Here is a 22,179-nt window from a genome sequence, read left to right as displayed (position 1 = left end):
CATTGCTGCCTGTTCCTGATTCTAAAAGGTTCATCTGACATTTGTGCACACTAGTTCAGCAAGAGTAGCATAGTATCACAGCATATAGGTGCACATAACATTCACATGTTTTTGGGGTTGTTGTACCTAGTGGAATAAAATCTTTTTTTGAGTTGAAATCCACCTGTCCCATGCATCAGTACTTCTGCCTTATTCACTCCAGAAAAACATACTTAACATAACAGATGCATATTGTTCTCTCATGTTTTCAAAAAAAAAATTTCCAGGCATCCAAACAATGGGTCTGTACAGGATTGGAGGAGTGAACTCTAAAGTGCAGAGACTTATGACATCTGTGTTTGGTAAAACTCTCTAAGCTTTTACACCTATATTCATTATTTTATATTTATTAACCTCATTTCACAAACAGGTCACAACATGCTTATGATTAATTAAATTATGAAGGACAGGGTGATGTGATATTAACTGAAATGAAGGATCATCAGGATTTTTTGGTACACACCAGAAATTTTCTGTAACAGCATACTCCTAAGTTTTTGTTCCTATTATCACTTTCACTATAGCAGCTGTAAACAGTGTCTGTCTTAGAGTTTAAACAACAATGAGCTGTTACTATCGAAATAATGAGCAGTAACATTGTGCAGAATTACTGTTTTCTACATTTAATGAACACCTTCTGACCAATCAGAGTCATGAATTGAACAGATTTTTCACTCTTTCTTGTTTATTCTGTTATCAAACCGAATTTTATTTCCCTATTTGCATTTGTTCTTGCAGCTGCCAAAGCTCCCGCAGACATGGACCTTGACCCGGACACTTGGGATAATAAGACCATCACCAGCGGACTCAAAAATTACCTCAGGTTAGGAGATAATCGAAAAAACCCCTAATCACTGGTTAATATCAAAAGCATATGCGCTTATCCAGCTACGCTCTGCCTGCAGGTGTCTGGCTGAACCCCTGTTAACCTACAGACTTCACAAAGACTTCATCATGGCAGTCAGTAAGTTCTAGCTACACTGACTTGTTCCTCAGAGCATTCCAAAATGGAAAGTCAATGTTTAAAGCAGTGCAGATGACTTTAACAAACTAAATCTCCGCAAAAATGTGTCTTGCGTTTTTAGAGTCAGATGATCAGAACTACAGGGTCTGTGCAGTTCACTCGCTCGTGCACAAGCTGCCGGAGAAGAACAGAGAGATGCTGGACATCCTGATCAAACATCTGCTTGTGTAGGTTATTCTGAATGCAGCAGTAAGATTAGTTTTTATTTGGTAAATGTTATAGCAGTATTGCTTGGTATATCAGAAACCTGTATGCTGAGTCACTGCCATTCTAATAATAATTGTTCCAAAGGGTTAATGGAAGATTTGGGATCACTAGGTGACTTTCCAAAGGTTGGTGGTCATTGATGCACTGTTGAAATTTGGGTGTTATGTGAAATGTAGCACATAACACAGTTCTTTGTCCCTCTGGGTGAACAATAAAATGTAAAACCCTACATCCAAATGTTCTTTTCTGGGATGCCTGAAAGAACCCAATAATTAGAGCCCGCACCAACTCAAATAACCTTCAAAAGACATTATTATTTCAAGATGTAGATTAGGAGCAGTGAAAGGTTTTGAATTTCTCTTGCATGGTTTCTCAGGGTTTTCACACACAGCCAGAAAAATCTGATGACGGTATCTAATCTCGGCGTGATCTTCGGCCCTACCCTGATGCGCTCCCAAGAGGAGACCGTGGCTGCCATGATGAACATCAAATTTCAAAACATTGTGGTGGAGATTCTTATAGAGAACTATGAGAAGGTAAGAGTGACTCATTTGGCCTGTTTGGTTTAATTAAAATTTAACAGCAGGTGTCACTGTTTAGCAAACACACAAAGGAGAATTCATTAGTTCCGCAGCAGAGGTTGACAATCAAGTCTTTGTTCTGTTGTTGAGACATGCTCTTAGGTACAATGTCTTATGAGGCTGGGATGTGTTTATGGCAGCGAGCATACTAAATATTATTTTGTTGATGTGCCTCAGATCTTTCATCAGTCTCCGGATCCCAATGTGCCTTTACCTCAGCCTCAGGCTCAATCACGATCCAGCTCACGCCGCAGCAAACCCATCTGCCTACCAGGCACTCGCAAGTCCAGGGGCCTGTACTCACCTGCTCTCTGCCTGGCTGATGCTGACAGTGTGTATCCCTATATTTGTATGCCTTTTGCCTTTCTTATTATCCATCTGTCTATTCATATGTCTGTCCGTCTAAAAAATATGTAGCACAGTATCTCACAAATCAAATCTTTGTTGGATTTATCTGGATTTCTTATTTTAACAAGCAGATAAACTGATTTTGAAATAAGTCCAAATAGTTTAAAGGTCACAGCAAAGTCTAAAATCGATTAATATGGTCATGTGTTTCACTAGTTATAACACAAAGATTTGCTACTCTAGCATTTACAGAATGTCGTATTTTTTTATTTATTTAACTATAAGAACAATAAAATGTGACAAAATTAAAGACTGCCACAGTACTGGTACTGAAGCCATTTCGAAGGAAGAAGGGCAACCAAAATAACCAAACTGGTTCTAGGTGACAGAAAGGTTGTGGTAATTTTAATAACTACTCTTTACAACTACGGTGAGCAGAAAAGTATCTCATAATGTACAACATGCCAAATCTAAAGGCATATAGGCTCCTGCTTCTGAACACGAATCTGAAGCACAGGCTATATATTTTATATCCAGTGAAACAAAAGATTTTTGACAAATTTATTTGTCAGCTAATGCTCATAAACTAAAACTCATTGAAAGCTCATAGTCATGACTAAGAAAAACAAATCAAACCGCAATACAGATCAACTTGCAGGATATTGTCAGGGACTGAACACAAGATTTCCTTAGCTTGATTATTTAACTTCCTTTCCAGATTGAAGTATTCTGCTTTTAACTTTATGAACCTTTTTCTTAAACTCGCAGGTGACACGTTCAGCAGCAGTCCTAGCAGCACGCCCATGGGCAGCCTGGAGTCTTTGTCTTCTCATTCATCAGAGCAGAATGGCTGCTCCAAAGCGACCTCTCCCTCACGCGCCAAACACAAGATTTCAGGCAGCTTGTGCTGGACCACCCCGTCCCCATCCTCTGATGGCCCTAAAAGCCCAGGTGGCACAACCAGTCCTGACTCCAGCTCTAAAGAGGATGCAGCTAAGACAGATGGCGAGTGGGAGGAGGCTTTGAGTGTTCTCCCACAAGAGCGAGTTTCCCCAACTCCAGAGTTGCCTAACAGAGCTGAGGAGGAGAACGCCGAGGTGCAAAGGTCAGGGCACGGATCCAGCATGTCCTCCTGCTCCTCCCTCACTTCCCTTCACATCTCTGAAGGTGAGCACACTAACAAAATTCAAGCACTGAATCAGTACTATTTACATAACAATTATGTGTGTTCAGATATTAACAAGGTAGACGAGAGAAAAGACTAACTTTAAATAACTGAATGATATATTATCTTCATGACATTGAATTGTGGAATATTATTGGTCAGACGATTGATCAATTTTGTATCACAGAAGCTCTGACAATAGTGCCATCTCCAAGGCAAACCACTGGTTTCTATTAATCATTCTAATATATTCTTTAACTCGTTTCCATTTCTCAAAAATTTGCACGCTAATAAAAAATGCATATAGGACAAAGAAAAACAATACAGTTATTGTTAAAGAGGTGAAGTTTATGTTAGAAGACTTTTAGATGACGTTTACAGAAGGATTGTCCAGTGTCAATGCAGTGACAGGAAAAGCTGTTACTGGAAGTTATTTCACTCTAAGAACACAGTATGTTGTGCTTAGCTGTTCTAACAGGTTGCATTTATGTTTTATTTACTTCAAGAAAAAGTCAGGAACAGGCTTTTTATAGCTGCTATAATGTAACTGTTGACAGAGAGATGTTTTGCACAACACAGGTAAATGGAACTATACTTGGATTTTTAAAAAAAGTGTTTCGTACTATGATAATGAAAAAATGAATTCTGTTGGTGAATAGCTTTGGCATAAAATGAATAAATAATTTTGGGGATGTTAACAATAACAGCAACATTCTTTTATTTTCTTTCTCAATTGGCCTTTTGTTTGTTTCCATGTAGGTTTCCGGAGCTGCCATGGTTCAGTTCAGAGTTTGGTTTCTCGCAGTAACAGAGACAGCCTGAAGTCACTGCCTTTACCAGACCTCCCTGTTAAAGGCAAATGCAGCCTGGACTCATCAGGGAGCAACGGATACCAGAGGCCTGGCTCTGTGTAAGCAGTCTTCACCTCAAACCTTTACTTATAGCGCTTAACATTAAGCCTGAGGTATGTTTTGGGACATAAATGTCAGCCGCATGTTTATAGCTAAATTGGCATGTCGTTAACATTCAAGGCTTACGGTTCAGTACAGTGCATTTGAATTAAACCCACAGATTATTGTTGATTTATGGAGTAAAACATTATACAGGAACTGGAGTGAAACTGAAAAGCGTTGTAGGCAAGAGAGGAATGCACATTTTATATACATTAGCTGGCTAATGATGCAAGATAAATATAATGCTGTTCAAGGCTACAGCTATCTAAATAAAATGCATACGAGTACCAACTTTCTGTATGTATAAATACACTCACTGGCCACTTTTATATACATTTTTATATACTATTACAGTGTATAATCTTTGTGACTTCAGTCGTAGAATGGTTGTCAGTGTCAGGTCAGCTGGTCTGAGCATTTAAAGATAATAAAACTCTCTAGAGTTTACACAGAATAGTGTGAAAGAATGTTGAGAGAAAAGGAAAGGAAAATGCCCAGTTTGGTTCAAGCTTTCATAAAATCACTCTTTACAATCAGGTTAAACAAAAAAGCATCTCAGCATGAACAAAACTATTAAACCTTGAGGTGCATGAGCTGCAACAGCCGAAGACGATATCAGGTTCCACTCCTGCCTGCCAAGAACAGGAATCTGAGACTATCATGGGCACAGACAAACCAAAAACAAAACTATTTACCTTTTAAATTTAGTTAAGTCTGTGCCCATGATAGCCTCAGATTATTGTTCTTGGTGGAGTGCAGTGGAACCTGATATGTTCTCCTGCTGTTGTAGCCCGGAATGATCAAGGCTGGACATTTTACTTGAAAAAGATTTGTAAATTATAGAATATAATTTACAATTTACGAATAAATAAAAGCACTCAAATGTATTTAATTTATGTTAAAAAAAAATAAATAAACTTTTTTTTTTTTTTTATAAATTAAATACATTTGAGTGCTTTTATTTATTCGTACTTCTTACATCTATGATATCTCTATAGCTGTAAAGCTCTAACCTTTATACAGCAATTGTTTAGTAAAGGCTTAATAATATCTTTCATTCGTTTGTATTCTCCAAGTCTCAAAGCCTTGTTAATGCAAAAGACATAAAAGGCTGAATAAACGGAATGAAAGCCATGCAGGGTCGTTTGCTACCACAGTCCTCTTGGGTAGATTTGACCATCAGAAAAATCACTGAGAGGTGACCTTAGACCACAGCGCTGGCCGCTAACGTTCTCTTCGACTGCCAATGTGCTTTCACAGAGGATCCAAACACAAATACTTTTTCTCTTTATCATAACTTAGAGATTTCTGCTGCAAAACAATTGCACATGTTTCAGAGAAGCGTCTATTTGGAGCCGCTGTTAAGTAAACTGTCCCACTAAGGTTATGTGGAAAGCGCTCAGAAACTAAACTTTGTGAGTGCAACTGATGAATTTGCATTGTGTGCTGTGTATTTGACACACACTGTTTACTGTTGTAGGGTGGCCTCCAGAGCAGCGTTCTTTGAAAGCCCTGTGTTCTCCCAGCCGGCCGCTGCTGGAAGGTACATCATCAGGCACGGAGGAAATCATGATCCCTATTAGTTTCACCACTCTGTTAAAATATTTAGCCTCATTGTGCCACAACATTTCAGGACTGATTGTCATACAGAGTTGCTTTTGCTTATGTTTGCTTTCCTATATTAGGAGCCATGTTGGTTTTGTAATCTCAGAATAGATCTTTGGAATTTGATTTTGCCCGTGCATACCCTCCAGTCTCGAGATCACCCCTGACCTTGTCCACTTCATCATTATCAAGAGTCTTTCCAGCTGTGTTCCTTCTAACTCACCTCCTTTGATATGATTACAGGGAGGCCAAAGCCATATATTCCTGCCAAGCGGAGCACAGCCATGAACTCAGCTTTCCTAAGGGAGCTCATTTTAACAATGGTAAATACACTCACACTTTATGAAAACAGCATATTACTTCATTGCAGAATAGGGTCTACAGCTCTTTTCACATAATATGTGGTACAATGCATGTGAACATTATGATGCACAGTTTTAGAATGGCATCACAAAAAAAAAAAAAAAAGGAGTTTTCCTTACTGTCAGGATATTGGAGTTTGAATCCCATCAAGGCAGAGAGTCCAAGAAGTCAACACTGTGTGTGCCTTCTGGTTGGGAAGGATGGCATTCTATCTTTCCTGTCAATCAAGAATGACACTATTGTGCATGTCTGTGAACTCATGTATGTGGAAAAGGGCATATATTGCTTTCCTCTGAGTGTGTTACACTATCTTGGGATGCGGTTAAACATTATGCAGGTGCCTGACTTTACAGGTCTCAAACAAAACCATCACCCTCCAAATTTAGCAGCTATCATATGATAGAAGAAAGCTGGCTCTTGCAACCAGATTATTCATGTTAGAATTTTTTGACTTTGTGTACAAAATAAATAAATGTTTCAAGCTGGATGTGATTCCTGTATAAAAATGTCCTTAATGTGTTCATGTTTTTTCTTCGACAGTTCACCCGTCAGTGGAACCAGGCTGGCTGCAAGCTACATATAATGGCAAGACTGGTTTAATCCCAGAAAATTACGTGGTGTTTCTTTAGCCAGCCCTGAAAGCAGACGTAGCAAGTCCATGGTATCCATGGTGATCATTTCTCCATAAAGGAACCGTTTTGTATATTCCTGACATGCAGTATGTGAATAGTTTGAATGTGTAGTTTTAAAAATACAACATTAACCACAGAGTGTATATGTTTGATGTAGATATTAGAAGGTTTTATAAATAATAATATTTTATGTTTCTTACTGTTATGCCTTTGGCTCTGTAAGGTCTAAGGTAGATTATTTATAGGTGGCTAATAACACAGGCTGGATCTGACAAGCTGAACACTTATTGTGAGAATCATTGACCTGTTGTATACTATTGGTCTCTGTTTCTTATACTAGAGTTCAAGCTCTTTGATGAAGGAGAACTTACAATTAACACACTGAGTAACGTGATAGCAACCTATGAGCATGTCACGTTCTGTTTTTTCCCCCCCATAGAAGTCAAAAGCCAGGACTTGACAAATTGTGTTTAAAACATTTCCATCCCTACACATGATTTCCCCCCCCCCCTCCCTTTTTTTCCGTTTTTGTTATGATAAATGGTGAAACAAACGGCTTCAGATGCTGGGCATCATTGTTTATATCATATGTTTTTAATAGCATTAATGTATTAAGTCTTGTTATTAATGGTCCAGTAAATTCAATTCAGTTTTATTTGTATAGTGATTTTAATAATGGACATTGTTCCAAAGCAGCTTTATAGATTAGTCCCCATAAGTTTGTTCCTATAAGTTCATCCTTAATAAACAAGTCACTGGCAACAGGGGCAAAAAAAAAAAAGCTCTATGAGATGATCACTTTTAATGACGCGTGTGCTCCAAAAGGAAAATCTCTGCTATGTAGCTTTTAGTATTAAATATAAACGTGAATAGTTGTTACAGTTGTTACATTGTACAGTTGTGGTACATGGTACATTTTTCTTTGTGCCCCTTTATGCTCACAACTCATCCACACGTCTTCACATCAACTTATTTTTTGCTGTTTTTAATTTATTTAAATTAACAAGTCAATTTCCTACTGTACAAAATCATATCTGATGTAGTATCATATCTGAAGTACAAAAACGTTTGTCCCTGTGATTTCCTAAGACATGGGTTCTATTTCCTTAGTAGTTCTGCTGTATTTCATTTCACACTGGTTTACCATTTCAATGTACTTTAGTGAAGAAGAATGATAAAAGAATAGCAATGATGTACATTATACTACGTTATATTCCCCCTAAAATGCTAGAAGGACCACATTGCAAAAAAAAAAATGACGTTAGCAAATAAAATTATGTTGGATATACGTATTATAGTCACATTTACACGATATGCACAAAGGATTTGTAGACACCTGGCCATAAGATTCATATTTGCTTCTTGAACATCAATTTCCACATTTAGTCCCCATTTCCTCCACTATTCTGGGAAGATGTTCCTCAAGATTTTGGCATGTGATTGTGATTTGTCATCATTTAGCCACTTTTGGTGTTAGTAAAGTCAGATTTTGATGCAGGATGAGCAGTCAAGAGTTCCAATTAATCACAAAGATGTTCAGCAGGTTAGAGCTCTGTAGCAGGCCACTTAAGATTGTCCACCCCAGATCATGTGCATTTCCACAGTCTCATGCTGGAACAAATTTGTTTATTTTAGTTCAAGTGAGGGGAAAGTGTAATGTTATCGCATCCAAAGACATTTGTGCTTCCAACTTTGAGGTAACAGTTTGGAGATGTACCACATATGGCTGGAAAAATCAGTTGTCCCAATACTTTTGTCCCTATAGTGTATCTAGTATTGCTCTTTTTAATTACAAGAATCCAGGCTTGTCTTTTTATTCTATGGGCAAATAATTGTGTTCATTTAATGCATTTATCTCCAAGAAGCACGCCAGATGATCTGCCAGTAGAATGAAGTCTAAAATTCAACAGTCTCATATTTGGTATATTTTAATCTTATAATTAGAAATATATTGGACTATATACGAAATATTTTCACTTGCTAGAATCACTTTTCTTTGCCGTGCATTATTAATATTACCTCAATGTCCATCATATAATCCATATATTTATGGAATTATATGTAAGCTAAGCTTGACAACGTACCCATTAATCGGGCATGACATAGTTTAATATGCTGAATGTGATATCCTGTTGATTTAAAATGCCTTTTCAAAGATAATCCATAATTTCCCCAGATACAGTATGCAAACTGTTTTTTATGCTTCTATCTCTGATTTCTTGAAGAGGTCACGGTTATTCTTTAAGCGTAATTGTTTTACATTTGGAAAAAAAAAAAAAAAAATGTTTTACCCCTTTGTTAAGCGCGAAATAATTATAAAAAATACACTATGTGGACAAAGGTTTATAGACACCTGACCTTTTTTGAACATCTTACCTCACATTTGCTTATAATAACCTCCACTCATCTGGGAAGATGTTCCACTAGATTTTGGAGTCAGCTTCAAGGCTTTTAGTAAAGTCAGGTACTGATGTAGGGTGAGGAGGCCCGGGGTGCAGTCAGTGTTACATTTCATCCCACAGGATTTCAATAGGGTTGAGGTCAGGGGTCTAAAGCAGTCCATTAAACATTCGCTCCAACCCATGTGAACCATATCTTTTATAGAGCTCGCTTTGTGCACGGGGGCACTGTCATGCTGGAACAGACTTTGGGTTTCCTAAAGCTACTGCATCCAACGACATCCTATACAGTTGTATGCCTTCAACACTGAGGTAACAGTTTGGAGAAGAACCACATAAGTCAGTATAAGTCAAGTACACAAATAAATACACAATAGCTCATTAGACTGCTAACTAAGATAATATTAAATATTACATTATGATGTCAGTGTGTCATAGTTTCTTATATTACACATTTTAACATGTACTAAAGACAAGTTTTGGCTTAAACAATTTTTTCCCCTAGAAGCAGTTTCTTAAAACCTTCCAAAGACAAGTTGCAGAAAACATTCCTATAATAAAACAATTATTAGTTCACTTCAAAATATATTTAATGGGATAATTTAATGATATATTTTAGCAAATATTCCTAAAATTGTAGCATCCAAAATAAATAGTTAAAACACATGTTAGTTTAATGGTTTTATGGATGAATAAGTTTGTTGGTTGTTTTATTTCCCCCATATGGAATGTAATTATAAGTATGTATTTGTTCAGTCTGTCCTTTTGCTTTAAATCCTAAAAGATTTTCCATCTTGATTCCATGCTTTTTTTTTTTCTTTTTTTTTTTGCATTTTTTGTAATATTGTACTGTAATTCATGTTTGTCCTTTTAAAAAGGAAAAAAAAAAAGAAAACTGTTTTTTTTTATTGTTTTTTTGTTGTTGTTGTTTTGTTTTTTAAATATGTCTCCGTGTTACTTTATCCAATCTGATAAAGTTGCTCCAAAGTGTAGTTATTGTCTGTTTTATTTATTTTTTATTTTGGTAACGCACACAATGCAATTGTCGCTCATCATGGAACATTTTTAAAACAATAAGGGATACAAGAATACAGTTAACAGTGATTTATACAGTAGTTTGTGTTCTAAGCTTTAGTTACTTTTTAGTTTAGCAAATAACAAAAAAAATGCATTTCACATTAGTCGTATTAAAAAATAATAATAATGTCCAGGGTGCATCTCGTGCAAATGTTCTCAGTAGATGCTCTTAATCCAACCATATAAACCCATCCAAACTCGTGACACAAAGTTAGCACAAGAAAAAAGTTCATTCTTCATGTACAAAAAAGGCCATGTTCACTGAAACTGCGTCCTGGGTGCTCGTGCGACATGTTTACAGTGTTCATTCTTTCTTCCTTTCATCCTGGTTAGCCTTGTGGTTGTTTAAATTAGCAGAGAGTAGAGCAAGTTGTAACACTATCAATCATGCCAAAGAGAAACAGGCTACAGTTCTGAAAAATTTAGCACCAGATTTCTCATCTGGAGAGCATTTCTAATTATGCAAATCATGCTTGAGTCACTGTGTAGTGACTGATCTGTTTAAATGATTTGGAGTTGGATTCCTTTTTTTTTTTAATTAAAAAAAAAAAAAAAAAAAAAAACAGTCCTGAAAACATTTCTATTTCATTCTGCACATTTTATGCACAGACACGTTTTTCAAGTTTGCTGATCAGTTCGGCCATGCGCTCCATGTTGTGCGATTTTTCTTCAAGAAGCTCGTAGCGCAAACTGGAAATGTCTTGCTTTATTTCCTTCAGTTCACCTGCGACACAATTCCAATGCGAATCTGGTAAATAGCATTCTATAAAAATTTCAGGGGTTTTTTTTCAGCTCAACCAAAGCCATCATAGTTTAATATATTCAAGCAGCTTAAAAAAAAAATAAAGATGACCTACCCTCATTGACTTCATCAAATTCTTTGTCCATCTGAGCTTTGATGATGTAGCGCTTGATCAGGCGTTTCATAATCTTCTGTCATTTTGAAATAAAAATCAAAAGACAGATGAATTACACATTCACTCTTATTCCATATGACATCAAGTCGATTTCTGCAGCATCAAAAAACGATACAATTTAGAGATTCTTCTGCTTTTAATCCTTCGGTTTGCTCCAGTTTCAGCACCTCCACACATGCAATTAACAGATTCCCACTAAAGAGAAAGGAAATTTGGGGTTTTATTATAGAGGTGCCCAAACTTTTTCCTATAAAGGTCCAAAAATCTAACTTGCTTGAAGGCCATGAGCCAAAATAAAATGTTCTAAATGTTGCAGGAATGTTTTTGCTGCCGTATTTTGGAAAAGCATGAAGAATGTTTTGTTTCTTAATGATAACAAAATGTTGTATTCTTTCAAAACTCCTGCCTGTGTACCACTGCCTCTGTCTCGCCATAATTATCTGCTCATTGAGTGTCACAAAGCATGCTGTACCTGCAAAAATCATTTCTATTCTCTATATTGAAGTTCACAATAAAAAATATATATATTGTAAATGTTATATTTGAAATAAATATTTGTGTCAATTGCATTTTGTTTTCTTTGTTTCACTTCTCATATATGGCATGGCAGTACAAATCACTTGTTTTACTAACAGTAAGAATACCTTTCTGAAAAATGTTTTGCAGGTAATAGTTGGTAATGAGGCCATTATTAATAAGATTGTACATTATTTTTGTTTTTAATATCAGATTGTAAAACCTTTAAACCGTTAAGCATTGCAGTTAGGTAAACATTATAAGCCACTTGATTTGCAGTTGCTTTAAGACCATGTTTTTTATTAACAGGAAAATAAATAGATGCTCATTAATCACTTAAACCACTGTGCACTTTCTCATTCATTAAATTATCTAACTAGTTATTCATGTGGCAGCAGTATAATACGTAAAGCCATGCAACTGCAGGTCAAGAGCTGCTTCCATTTAAGTTCCTATCAGATTTAAAATAGTGATCTTAGTGGCTTTATGTAATGTTTGTTGCTGCCAAATGAACTGGTTCGAATTTTACATCATTTTATTTAAGTTGCAGACATTAGAGGACAAAAGGAAGGGATTTTATTTTTGTTTTTGAAACAAAAAAACTAGATAGTGGAGGTATTGCGTCTCTGGATAAGTATAATTTCTCTAAGGACGTAGGCAATAGCCTATAGGCTTCTTTTAGCCATTCTGGTACTGGTCTTCCCACTTAATGTATAATAGCATCAGACTGGCCAAAAAGAACTCTGCTGTGCTGTCTGTAGTGTGTGAATTGATATGAAATTGGCCTCCTAAAATCTGTGGGTTGCCCCGTTTGGTACTTGTATTTCCTCATGTTGATCAATGTACACAAAAGTTTTCGAAATGCTGCCAATCAGAGTGGGATCATCTGCACAATTGATTGCTGATCTAAAATCTTTAAAAAATAACTCCAATGTGTATCAATTCTGTGGGTAAAAACGACCAGAAAGCTCAAAGGAGAATAACCACCATGGTGAACTTTGAGGTGACTGGACTGAAACAAAAGAAGGCCAAAATATTCTGTAGTTCGAAGTGGTAGCTCAGTGGTTAAAACTTCTGATCGAAAGGTCATGAGTACCACCATGTTGTCACTTCTATTTCTTTGAGAAAGACCCTTAACCATTAACTTGCCATCATCACCACTGGCTTGCTCATTAGGGATAAAACAGATAGGGACAAATTTCTGATAAAATATATATTTATATCCTTAGTCATTTTTTTTTCTGAGAAGCTACATTGGCATAATGCCTATTGTTAAAACTGCAACAACAACTACTACCTCAATTGAATTGAATTTAACTAAACTGAATTTAATTGAATGGAAGTTAAAGAGCTTTTCTTTCCATATCCAGTACAACTTATCTGTAGAATGTGATTTCTGATATATTTAAACCAACTCATCTGGTACCAACAACCATACCAAGGTGAACATCACTGACTGAGATCATATTTTTGTCCATTTCGGTGTCTCGTGTGAACAGAAACTATAGATTCTTGACTAGCAATAACAAAAAATTCAAATAACTTAATTAGACCTGAATCATGATTTTATGCACTGCTACCATGTGATTCAGCTGACTGGGAACTGCATAGATAAGCACATATAGAATAAGCTCTACAGAATAGAGTGTTTTTAAGAAATAGTTTAAAAAAAAAAAAAAAACACACATTTTCCAGATTCTATTTAGTCATATATTTGGTGTTTGACTTTAGTGTACTTGGATATACAAGACTAAAGTAGCTAACACGTAGTCTGGAAGTCTGTCTTGCTTGAATTACATCCAAGACTATCTGCCATAAACCACATCCACTTCTTCATTGAAGTCCCACAGACTTGCAGATGTGGTTTAGGACTTACTGTAATCTATAAACAGTTTCACTGACAGTTACAATGAATCTCTACAGACACTGGCCACCTCTTGTCTGGCTTTATTTGAAAGAAAGGGAACATTGCGTAAGTCTGAACCACATAAGAAAGAAAGCATTAAGCTATGCTGCACGGGCTTGATTTAAGAATTTTGTACCTGATATCGATGACTTGTCATTTTGTTGCTTCTGTTCACTCCTAACTGAATAGGTTAACCAGAAAAAAAAAAAAAAAAGGATATTAGGACATTTCCAAACGTATTACAGAGTTACACACAAATGATATGATGAGAGAACATTTAGAGAACTGCTTTTTACTTTAACACAGTGCTTAGTGTCTGACGTAAACAGGTGCTATTGGATGCAGTTACAAAAGAGTAATTAGTCTGGAAATTAAAAGGATTAAAGGGATTTACAGTTTGTGTATGTGTCACCTCACTAAGTTCTGCCTCATTCTTCATAATAGCTTTGTGTTTGTGGAAGAGTTTAAGCAGCAGCGATTTTAAACCCAGGCCCAGACCAAGCACAGACTTTGGGCTAGGTACCAGATTGAAGGGCACAGGGAGGGTCCTGCCCTCCTCAAAGTACGAAAACCAGAGTTTGGCCCGGGCAAATTTCCATTCGACATCTGAGTCATCCTGCGCACACCAATAAGACAAAAAGACATTATAAGTTACATCGGATCGTGAAAATTGAAAATTGTCAAATATTATTCATTCCTATTATTCCTCAAATATTATATCGTAATATCACAGCTTCAGGCAGGAAACAAGCCGGATTTACTATTTAACGAATTGTGAAATGGCACAATACTATTGCATAAAAAAGAAAGAATTTGGGATAGCCATTTTTTTATGAATGAAATCGGAAATTACTGAGCCATAAATTATAGGCAAATAATTTATCTTTGTTGTAAAGTCTGTATCATTCACGTGTTGAATTTATGTAATTGAGAGCAACTAAAGGAGGTATTAGTGAGTTTATGCATGTTTTTGAACAGTATTTTAAAACTGTAGCTTGAATAATTTGGACATTCAACAATGATCAGTTGATAAAAAATCTAAGCAAACATAACTAACCACTGTGATAGGATAAAGAAACGAACATTATTTATTACTCATACAGTACAATGTCATACTTGTTAATTAATTTTCCCTTAAATATAGAAACATATTGCCTACATTTCCATTTATCTTGCAAATCTAGGAGGTACCTTACAAACTAGTTAAGAACATCAAAGCCAGCTTGTATGGATGATTTAGCTGAAGTTCGTGGTTGTTTATAGAAACTGGTTAGACATTCTCCTTCTTATCATGCTAGCTAGTGAAATGAAAAGTGAATTACCTCAATCTCCTGAAAAGAGCTGTTGATCATTGCAATGAGCATGTTGAGCAACACAATGACCATAGTGACATTATACACTCCATAGAGCACGTAACCGGTGTTCTCGATGAACTTGTGTCCATTGTTCACAACCACTGACTTGACTTCAGAGAGCCCAAAGATAGCCCAAAACAGTGTTTTGAAGCTTTCTTCTATGCTGTGGAATTTGTAAGTGAAGATAAGTGAAAAATGAACATAATATCCACCTTTACACTGTATACATAAAATTATGCAAAACAATTTTTACATGATATATTAAATACTTTCCCTTACTTTTTTAAGAGACAAAAAACAAAAACAAAAAATAACAGTGTTGTCTATTAACAGATGATTAATTTTATCCACCTTAAAATCTATTATAAGTAGAGAACATGCTGTTATTGGAAGTACTTCTGCTCCACCACCCAGTCATTGATTATTGTCCCCCATTAACAGCACCCACATTTTATTTCATAAATGTCCTCCACTACTTACGTTGTAAATGCGTCATTCTGTTTAGCCCCCAAATAAAATGAATACAGGTTGAACATTCCGATCATGAAGGCCAGAAAAACCAGAATGAAGATCACCATGAATTTAAAGATGTCTTTTACAGTCCTTCCCAAAGAGATTTGCAATGGTCCAAAGCTCTCATTGGCTGGAAGGATATATGCAATTCGAGAGAAACTCAAAACCACTGCAATGGCATACAGCCCTTCAGAAACCAGTTGTGGATCTGAAGGCAGCCAGAAGAGACGCGCTAAGAAGTTATAGAGTGAAAGAGAAAAAAAGTTATAAGTAAATGCAAACTTTCTGTTTAACATTTATGCTACGTAAACAGTGGAATAACCAGAACCTTTATCTTACCGAGTCTGAAGTATTCGACCTCCTGTGGTAAAGTTACATTTGTTATGTCTGTGTAGTGTTTATCAACATAAATTTGTGCCGTAGATGCATGCCAGTAAGCCATTAACTTTGCAACAAAGGAAGCTATAAAAATGGCTAACATTCCAAAATCCAACATATTCCAAGGTTCGAGGAGGTACTCTCTCGGACCCTGACACCAGATCTCTTTGCATTCGGCCCAAATCATTCCTAAAAACCAAAAGGAAAAAAAAAATTAGATAGTATACATTTTCTGTGAAAGCAACACTTTTTGGGTAAATAATTATTTGATCCTGTGCTCGATTTGTAAATTTACCCCCTTACAAAGAAATAAGTAGTCTCGAATTTTCTATGATATAGGTTTATTTTAACAGAGATAAAATGAATATTAAAAAATCCAGAAATCCAGAAAAAATTAAAAATTTTATTTGATTGAATGATATATGATCCTCTACCAACCAATAAGAATTTTGACCACCACACACCCAAATTAGTACTGCTTCTTAAAGAAAGAACTCCTAATATCCACTCATTATTTATATTAGATTAGTTTATATTAGATTAAATTCAACTTAATTGCGATTGTGCAGGGTACATGTACAGTGACAGTAAAGTTGAATTTAATCTAATCTAAAATGTGATGTGATCACATGTGGTCAGATAAGACTAAAATTAAGCTAAATGGAATCAACTTAACTCGCCATGTTTGGAAGCAGAGAAATGCTGAATATTACCACAAGAACACCATCCCTACTGTCAAACATGGAGGAGGAAACATTCTGCTTAGGGTACAGGAAGACTTCACATAAATGTGGCCATGCAGATGTAGAATCTCGGATGAGAACCTTCTGGCCTCAGCCAGAACACTGAAGATGGGTCGGGGATGGATTTTCAGCATGACACATTTCCTGGATTTTTATTTTTTTATATTCTGTCTCAGATAAATCAAATAATTATTTCCCCCACTGTAAATGGTTTCTAGGTTCAGTATTTTGACTCTTTTAACAAGGATACTGAATATCAATAGTCTCAGACTGACCTATTACCCAGAAGATGATCAGCATCTCCATCCACGTGAAAGGAGTTGTTTTCATGCGGAACAGCTGTGCTGGATGGTCTTGGACGGTCATATTTGGCAATAGTTTGCTCCCGTCAAAGCGATCAGCTGCATTAAACACTAACAAGCCAAGGAAAATAGTGAAAGATGATCCATGAGCCACAAACTTTGGAAAGGGGCCTCGCATAATTTTTCCCATCTGTAAAGAAGTAGAAAAAAAATTATTGGTCTAAATTTTGTGTGTGTGCATGTGTATATATATATATATATATATATATATATATATATATATATATATATATATATATATATATATATATATATATATATATATATATATATATTCACGTGCAGATGTGTTTATTTCACATATATTATTTCACATGAAGTCACATGGTAAGCTATTTTAAGTATTGCTATTTTTAATTACCATGGGAGAAACTGTATGAAGGACATCTCTTTAGAAAAAAAAGAGCACATCAAGAGTTCCCATAATTGATGAAATGCATTAACAAACCAACAATCAAAATGATTAACACCCACAAACAATCTCAAGCAGAAGGAATTTCATATTTTTAATCTTATATCTTAATGAAAAAAAAAATGCTTGAATGCTATTATAATGAGGAATAGTTATTTTCCTTTTGCAATAAAGGTCCTCCAGCTTTTTATTTTATGTTGTCTTTCATAGTAAGAAAGAAAAAGGATTTCCATTTGAGGTTATTCCATTGCGTTTCCATTTGATTGTTTTTCTGAATTTGTGAAATCTAGCTTTTGATTACAAATTTGGTGGTGTTTTCTATTTTTCTGTCACATTTCTAATGTGATTCTGCTTTTAAATTGCTGTTGCCTTTTTAGATTGTTAATTACTTTTACTCCTACAAGCCACCATGCTGTATCCCCAATAGATCAATTAGTCACATTCTAAGTTAAGAATTTCATTGTGAGTCCACAAACCTTACTACATGGTGCCACCCAGTACACAATGGATAAGAAAGGGAGTCCTATTGCAACACCCAGGACCACCAAAAACTTGATGGCTGTGGTCTGCTGTCTCAATCCAGGCAAATGTTCATACCAGATTGAGAGAAGCTGCTGCTGGCAATTAGGATGTGCAACAAACTGTTGGACAAAAAAGATGGCCTTGTCAGCATTTGAGATTAAAAATTGCCAGATACTGTTTGCAACATAAATGAAACAGATATAAAGTGTTATAAAGTGAGTTATACATAAATAAAAACAATGAATGATTAGATTACTATTTACTAAATTACTAACCATAAAACAGCCATCAAGACTTTTTTCTGTATTTACATACCAATTTAACAACCATCTTAGATTTTAACATACAAATCTTAACACATTTTTAAGAAAGCGGAATCATCAACATTAATGGACTCTTATGAATTATACCATGGCCATAGAAAACTAGTAGTAACAGTATCTTAGCATTCTTAGCAGGCCACATCGTATTGCACAAATGATGATTATTTTCTTATAGCAGAATGTCTTGGATGTCCAGAATGTTTTATTCCTCAATTTTTATTTATTATTTTTTTTTTTTTTTATGAAAATAATTTTGCTTGTAAAACACTTATGACTACTGTAGACATACTCTATTTATGGTATTTGGCAGATACCCTTACACAGAGCAACTTAAAATTATTACATGTGGTTGTGCTGGGAAATCACAACCACACAATCAGAAGGCTGAGTTTATGCCAAAAAGCTCCACTTTACCTTTTTGAGTTCATACTTTATTGCAAGGTTAAGTCGGGTGAAACTTGGTCGTCCTGGTAGATCAGAGTTATCATCTTCTTCGCCATTCAGAATGGCCTCCACTTCCTCTGTGCTCCGACACAGATCCAGAAGTCCAACTACAAAGCTTTTGCATTGCATAGAGAGTTTCCTATAATCATTCTTAGGAAAGTGGTCAATAAAGGACAGCATTTATTAATGCAGAAAAGACTGTAATATAGTTGTTACTTTAATACAAAACATATTAGACATACCTTGAATTCCTTCTCAATATTCGCCAAACAGGCAAGTTCATTGCTGAGCTCTAAAGCAGCCAGCACAGGATCTTCATTGGACAGAGAGAGGTAAGCTGGACTAGCTAGGCCTCGGTAGGCATTAATACGTGAGCGTGAGTGACTGAACGAATCATATTTCTGATGGTAATTACAGGTGTCACAGGTACAGAAATAGTCATGGGGTTGCTCGATACGAGCCCCTTTGGCCAGGAGGATGTGGACGATCTCATACTCATGGCAGTGCGATGCCAGGATAATCGGCGTGATATCGTGAGAAAAGCGAGTCCCGTCTTCATCATATGCAAAGAAGTCATCATGCATTGCTGCCTCCCTTGGGCTGGCGGTTAATTTCCTGGATTCAGCAAAAGCCTTATGACTCAGAATGGCCTCTACAATACGAATGTAGCCTTTGCTAATAGCTAAAAGGAGTGCATCGCCAATCCGGGACAAGTTGTCCTTCTTTAACAAAAGTTCCGTAACCTCAAGATGTTCGTTCGCCACTGCTATCTGCAAGGCATTTTGACCCATGTAGTCCACACAGTTCACATCCAACCCAGGGATCTCCTCAAGCATTCGCCGCACCACAGGGATGTTTCCATACTCAGCAGCATCAAGGAAGCGCTCCTCCACGGGTGTCAGGGTGTTGGGATGTGCGTTGAACATATAGGCAGCACCCCGTGAGGCCTGCCTCCTGCTCTTGCCCATATTCTGACGAGTCTGATGCGTGCTGTCACTAGAGAGAATAAATCATATTTTATAGTCAAAAAACTTTCTTTTAAGGTCTCCTGGCCTCATGGCCATGCATTTTATTTGTTTTAAATTTTCATTTCACATTCTTCATCCGTTCTTCATTAGCTCCCATGGGAGAAAAAGCCATGCAAACAATATAGCTTCATAAATTAATCAGCAAAAGCCAAGCATTCTTTACTGTATTTTTCAATGTTAAGAATAAAATAGTACATCCTGCTCCAGCACAGATGCTTTTCCCTGATATGACTTTCAAAACAATATCTACAATATGCTAAATACCTTATACATTCAACAAAAAACTATATAATATAATAAAAATCTACATATCAGATACAGTGCATTATGTTTAACCAACATTTTGCATTATGTTATGGTTTACAAAGAGCATGGCATCTTCTGTTGTATGTATTACCTCGTGCTTTCTATTTTTGAAAAAGTACAGTATATAACATGACCACAAATTCTACAGAAATTATTTTATTGATTTTAAAACATAAAAAAAAACTTTTGGGAAAACAAAGTTTCACAAAATTACGGTTTAAATCAAGAATAATTACACAAATCAGGAGTATTTCAAAGTGCTATAGTTTTGTAAATCAAGCACCATGTTCTGTTCGAGGTATTGTTCCTATAATGCATATATCATTGTTAATTAGATTGAAAGAATTCTTAGATGTGTCTTAGACATTTGATTCAACAGATCAAATCAAACAAACTTTCAGCTTTTTAAACGCATCCCATTACACAGATATTTGTTTTAAAGAGCTGAAGACAGAAAGACATTTAAAGCTTTGAAGTATAGACACTTCCATCATGTTTTTAAGGCTGAAAAAAAGTTTGACACTATATATAGTTACTCCAATATGAAAGAACTAAACTGTATAAAAATGAATGAATTACACAATAATAAACAATTCCTAAGAACAAAATACGTTCACAGTAGTCATTACATTAAAGCACTAGATCTTAAAAGAAAACTCACCTATAGTGATGTCCATAATATCCATAAGTGTCATCACCGGTTTCAGCATTTACCAGAAGACAGTCTTTACTTCTGTTCCTCTTTCCGTTTGGGTGTAATTCAGATTGATTTTTTTCTTCCAAAACAGGTCTTCTTTGATTCATTTTTCTAACTAAAGCAATAAAAAGTCAACACCTTTAAGGCAAGGATAACCACCAGTACCCCCAATCCAAACATCCAGCAGTAACGGATGGGCTGTGTACTACTCCTGGACAAAACACCTTCTACTACAGTCCTCTGCTATGCTCGTGTTTAAAACTTGAGGTAATACAGAGTATCTAGGAATTTTGGCAGTGTGGCAGCATCTTCAATCCTTTGGCAACAAACAAGGCATTTAACAATGTTTGCTTGTTCAAACTAATCCTCTGTTTAGGTTCTAAAATTAGCATGAGACTCAGCATTGTTCCTTTTTTTCCCAACCCAAATGTAACGTTTCTAAATGACTTCTAAGTGACTCTTTTATGAACTAATTACATAATTAATATAAATTACAGCGTTTACTAACAACTAAAATCACCTGAAAGAAACCCACAGATAGAATTTTTGAACAAAATTTGCTTTCAATTTGCCGCAGAGATGAAGATGAAGACATCTATGAGCTAGTTTCTCTATTCCCAAGAAAGTGCTTTGTTTGTTCTGGGCTGTAGATCCAGCTGTGGGAAATGCCTTCAATGGAATTCCACACTGACCAATCATACCACACACTCCATTTTGTAACTTTCTTTCCCCTAGTCCTCCCTTTTCTATTAATTTATGTGTTTGTATGCATACCCACATCATTAGCTGAGTACGTGCGCACACGGCTACCCTGGTGTCCAAAAAGCTCCTCGAGGATATATAAGCCCAACGGATGGGGTCAAAATGTAAATACCACAGAGAGGGTCATGGGAAGCCATGGTCTTGGTTCATTTCTCATGTTGATAGTGTTTCGTACAGATGGCTGCTGCAATCAGCGACTATTTTAAGCTCCTTTCCTGGGGACTAAGCTTCTTGGCATGTTCATGATAAGATTTCATATAAATTGTCCACTTTATCATGTTTCTAGACTAAAATCATAAAAATGGCACAATGTCGACGTTTGTCAATATAGTGAAAAACATCAAAGTTGATGCTACCGTTTTTGAAGTCAATAGTCTTATTTTTTAAATGTTTGTACCCCTGATGTTTTTTGTTCTACTATCATGCTGAAAGTACAGTATGTGCTAGTTAGCTCAATTTTAGCAAAAATTCTAGTTAATTAACAGCAATGTTTTTAAACTTAGCATCATGTTTACACACTTTTTATCACCCAAACCGTAAAGATATGCTGCTTCAAAAAATATGTATATTCAACACAAACTTTTTGAATAACGTCTCAGTAC

General features: G+C 36.0%; 2 protein-coding genes across 5 annotated transcripts in view; one reads left to right on the top strand and one right to left on the bottom strand.

The window, feature by feature from the left end:
* The window catches only part of arhgap42a (Rho GTPase activating protein 42a), a 44,433-nt gene extending 34,125 nt beyond the window's left edge, over nt 1-10,308 (top strand). Inside the window, exons 14-24 of one of the 2 annotated variants that reach the window (XM_083564861.1) lie at nt 267-341; nt 778-862; nt 945-1,003; nt 1,125-1,230; nt 1,647-1,806; nt 2,029-2,182; nt 2,968-3,366; nt 4,124-4,274; nt 5,798-5,860; nt 6,166-6,245; nt 6,826-10,308. In XM_083564861.1, the coding sequence (XP_083420987.1) occupies nt 267-341; nt 778-862; nt 945-1,003; nt 1,125-1,230; nt 1,647-1,806; nt 2,029-2,182; nt 2,968-3,366; nt 4,124-4,274; nt 5,798-5,860; nt 6,166-6,245; nt 6,826-6,914 (1,421 nt within the window). In that variant the 3' untranslated portion in view covers nt 6,915-10,308. The remainder of the gene's footprint in view (nt 1-266; nt 342-777; nt 863-944; nt 1,004-1,124; nt 1,231-1,646; nt 1,807-2,028; nt 2,183-2,967; nt 3,367-4,123; nt 4,275-5,797; nt 5,861-6,165; nt 6,246-6,825) is intronic. The other variant, XM_083564862.1, reaches the window with a different exon arrangement.
* Nucleotides 10,309-10,935: 627 nt separating this feature from the next.
* Nucleotides 10,936-22,111, bottom strand: trpc6a (transient receptor potential cation channel, subfamily C, member 6a). 3 transcript variants are annotated; one of them, XM_083564863.1, is made up of 12 exons: nt 20,780-22,111; nt 19,027-19,780; nt 18,755-18,934; nt 17,972-18,136; nt 16,997-17,213; nt 15,940-16,167; nt 15,568-15,832; nt 15,055-15,250; nt 14,127-14,348; nt 13,869-13,913; nt 11,251-11,326; nt 10,936-11,117 (listed from the first exon to the last, which is right to left on the bottom strand). In XM_083564863.1, the coding sequence occupies exons 1-12, from the start codon at nt 20,920-20,922 to the stop codon at nt 10,993-10,995; spliced, it is 2,616 nt and encodes an 871-aa protein (XP_083420989.1). In that variant the 5' UTR covers nt 20,923-22,111; the 3' UTR covers nt 10,936-10,992. The 3 variants fall into 3 exon arrangements, with proteins under 3 accessions (XP_083420989.1, XP_083420990.1, XP_083420991.1); XM_083564864.1 differs by having other exon boundaries at nt 14,145-14,348; XM_083564865.1 differs by having other exon boundaries at nt 14,150-14,348.
* Nucleotides 22,112-22,179: the final 68 nt, after the last annotated feature.

The sequence above is a fragment of the Silurus aristotelis genome (assembly GCF_946808225.1).
Source record: "Silurus aristotelis genome assembly, chromosome: 16".
Lineage (NCBI taxonomy): Eukaryota > Metazoa > Chordata > Actinopteri > Siluriformes > Siluridae > Silurus > Silurus aristotelis.
Note: the sequence above shows the minus strand (reverse complement) of the source record. Positions and strands in the feature narration are given on the sequence as shown.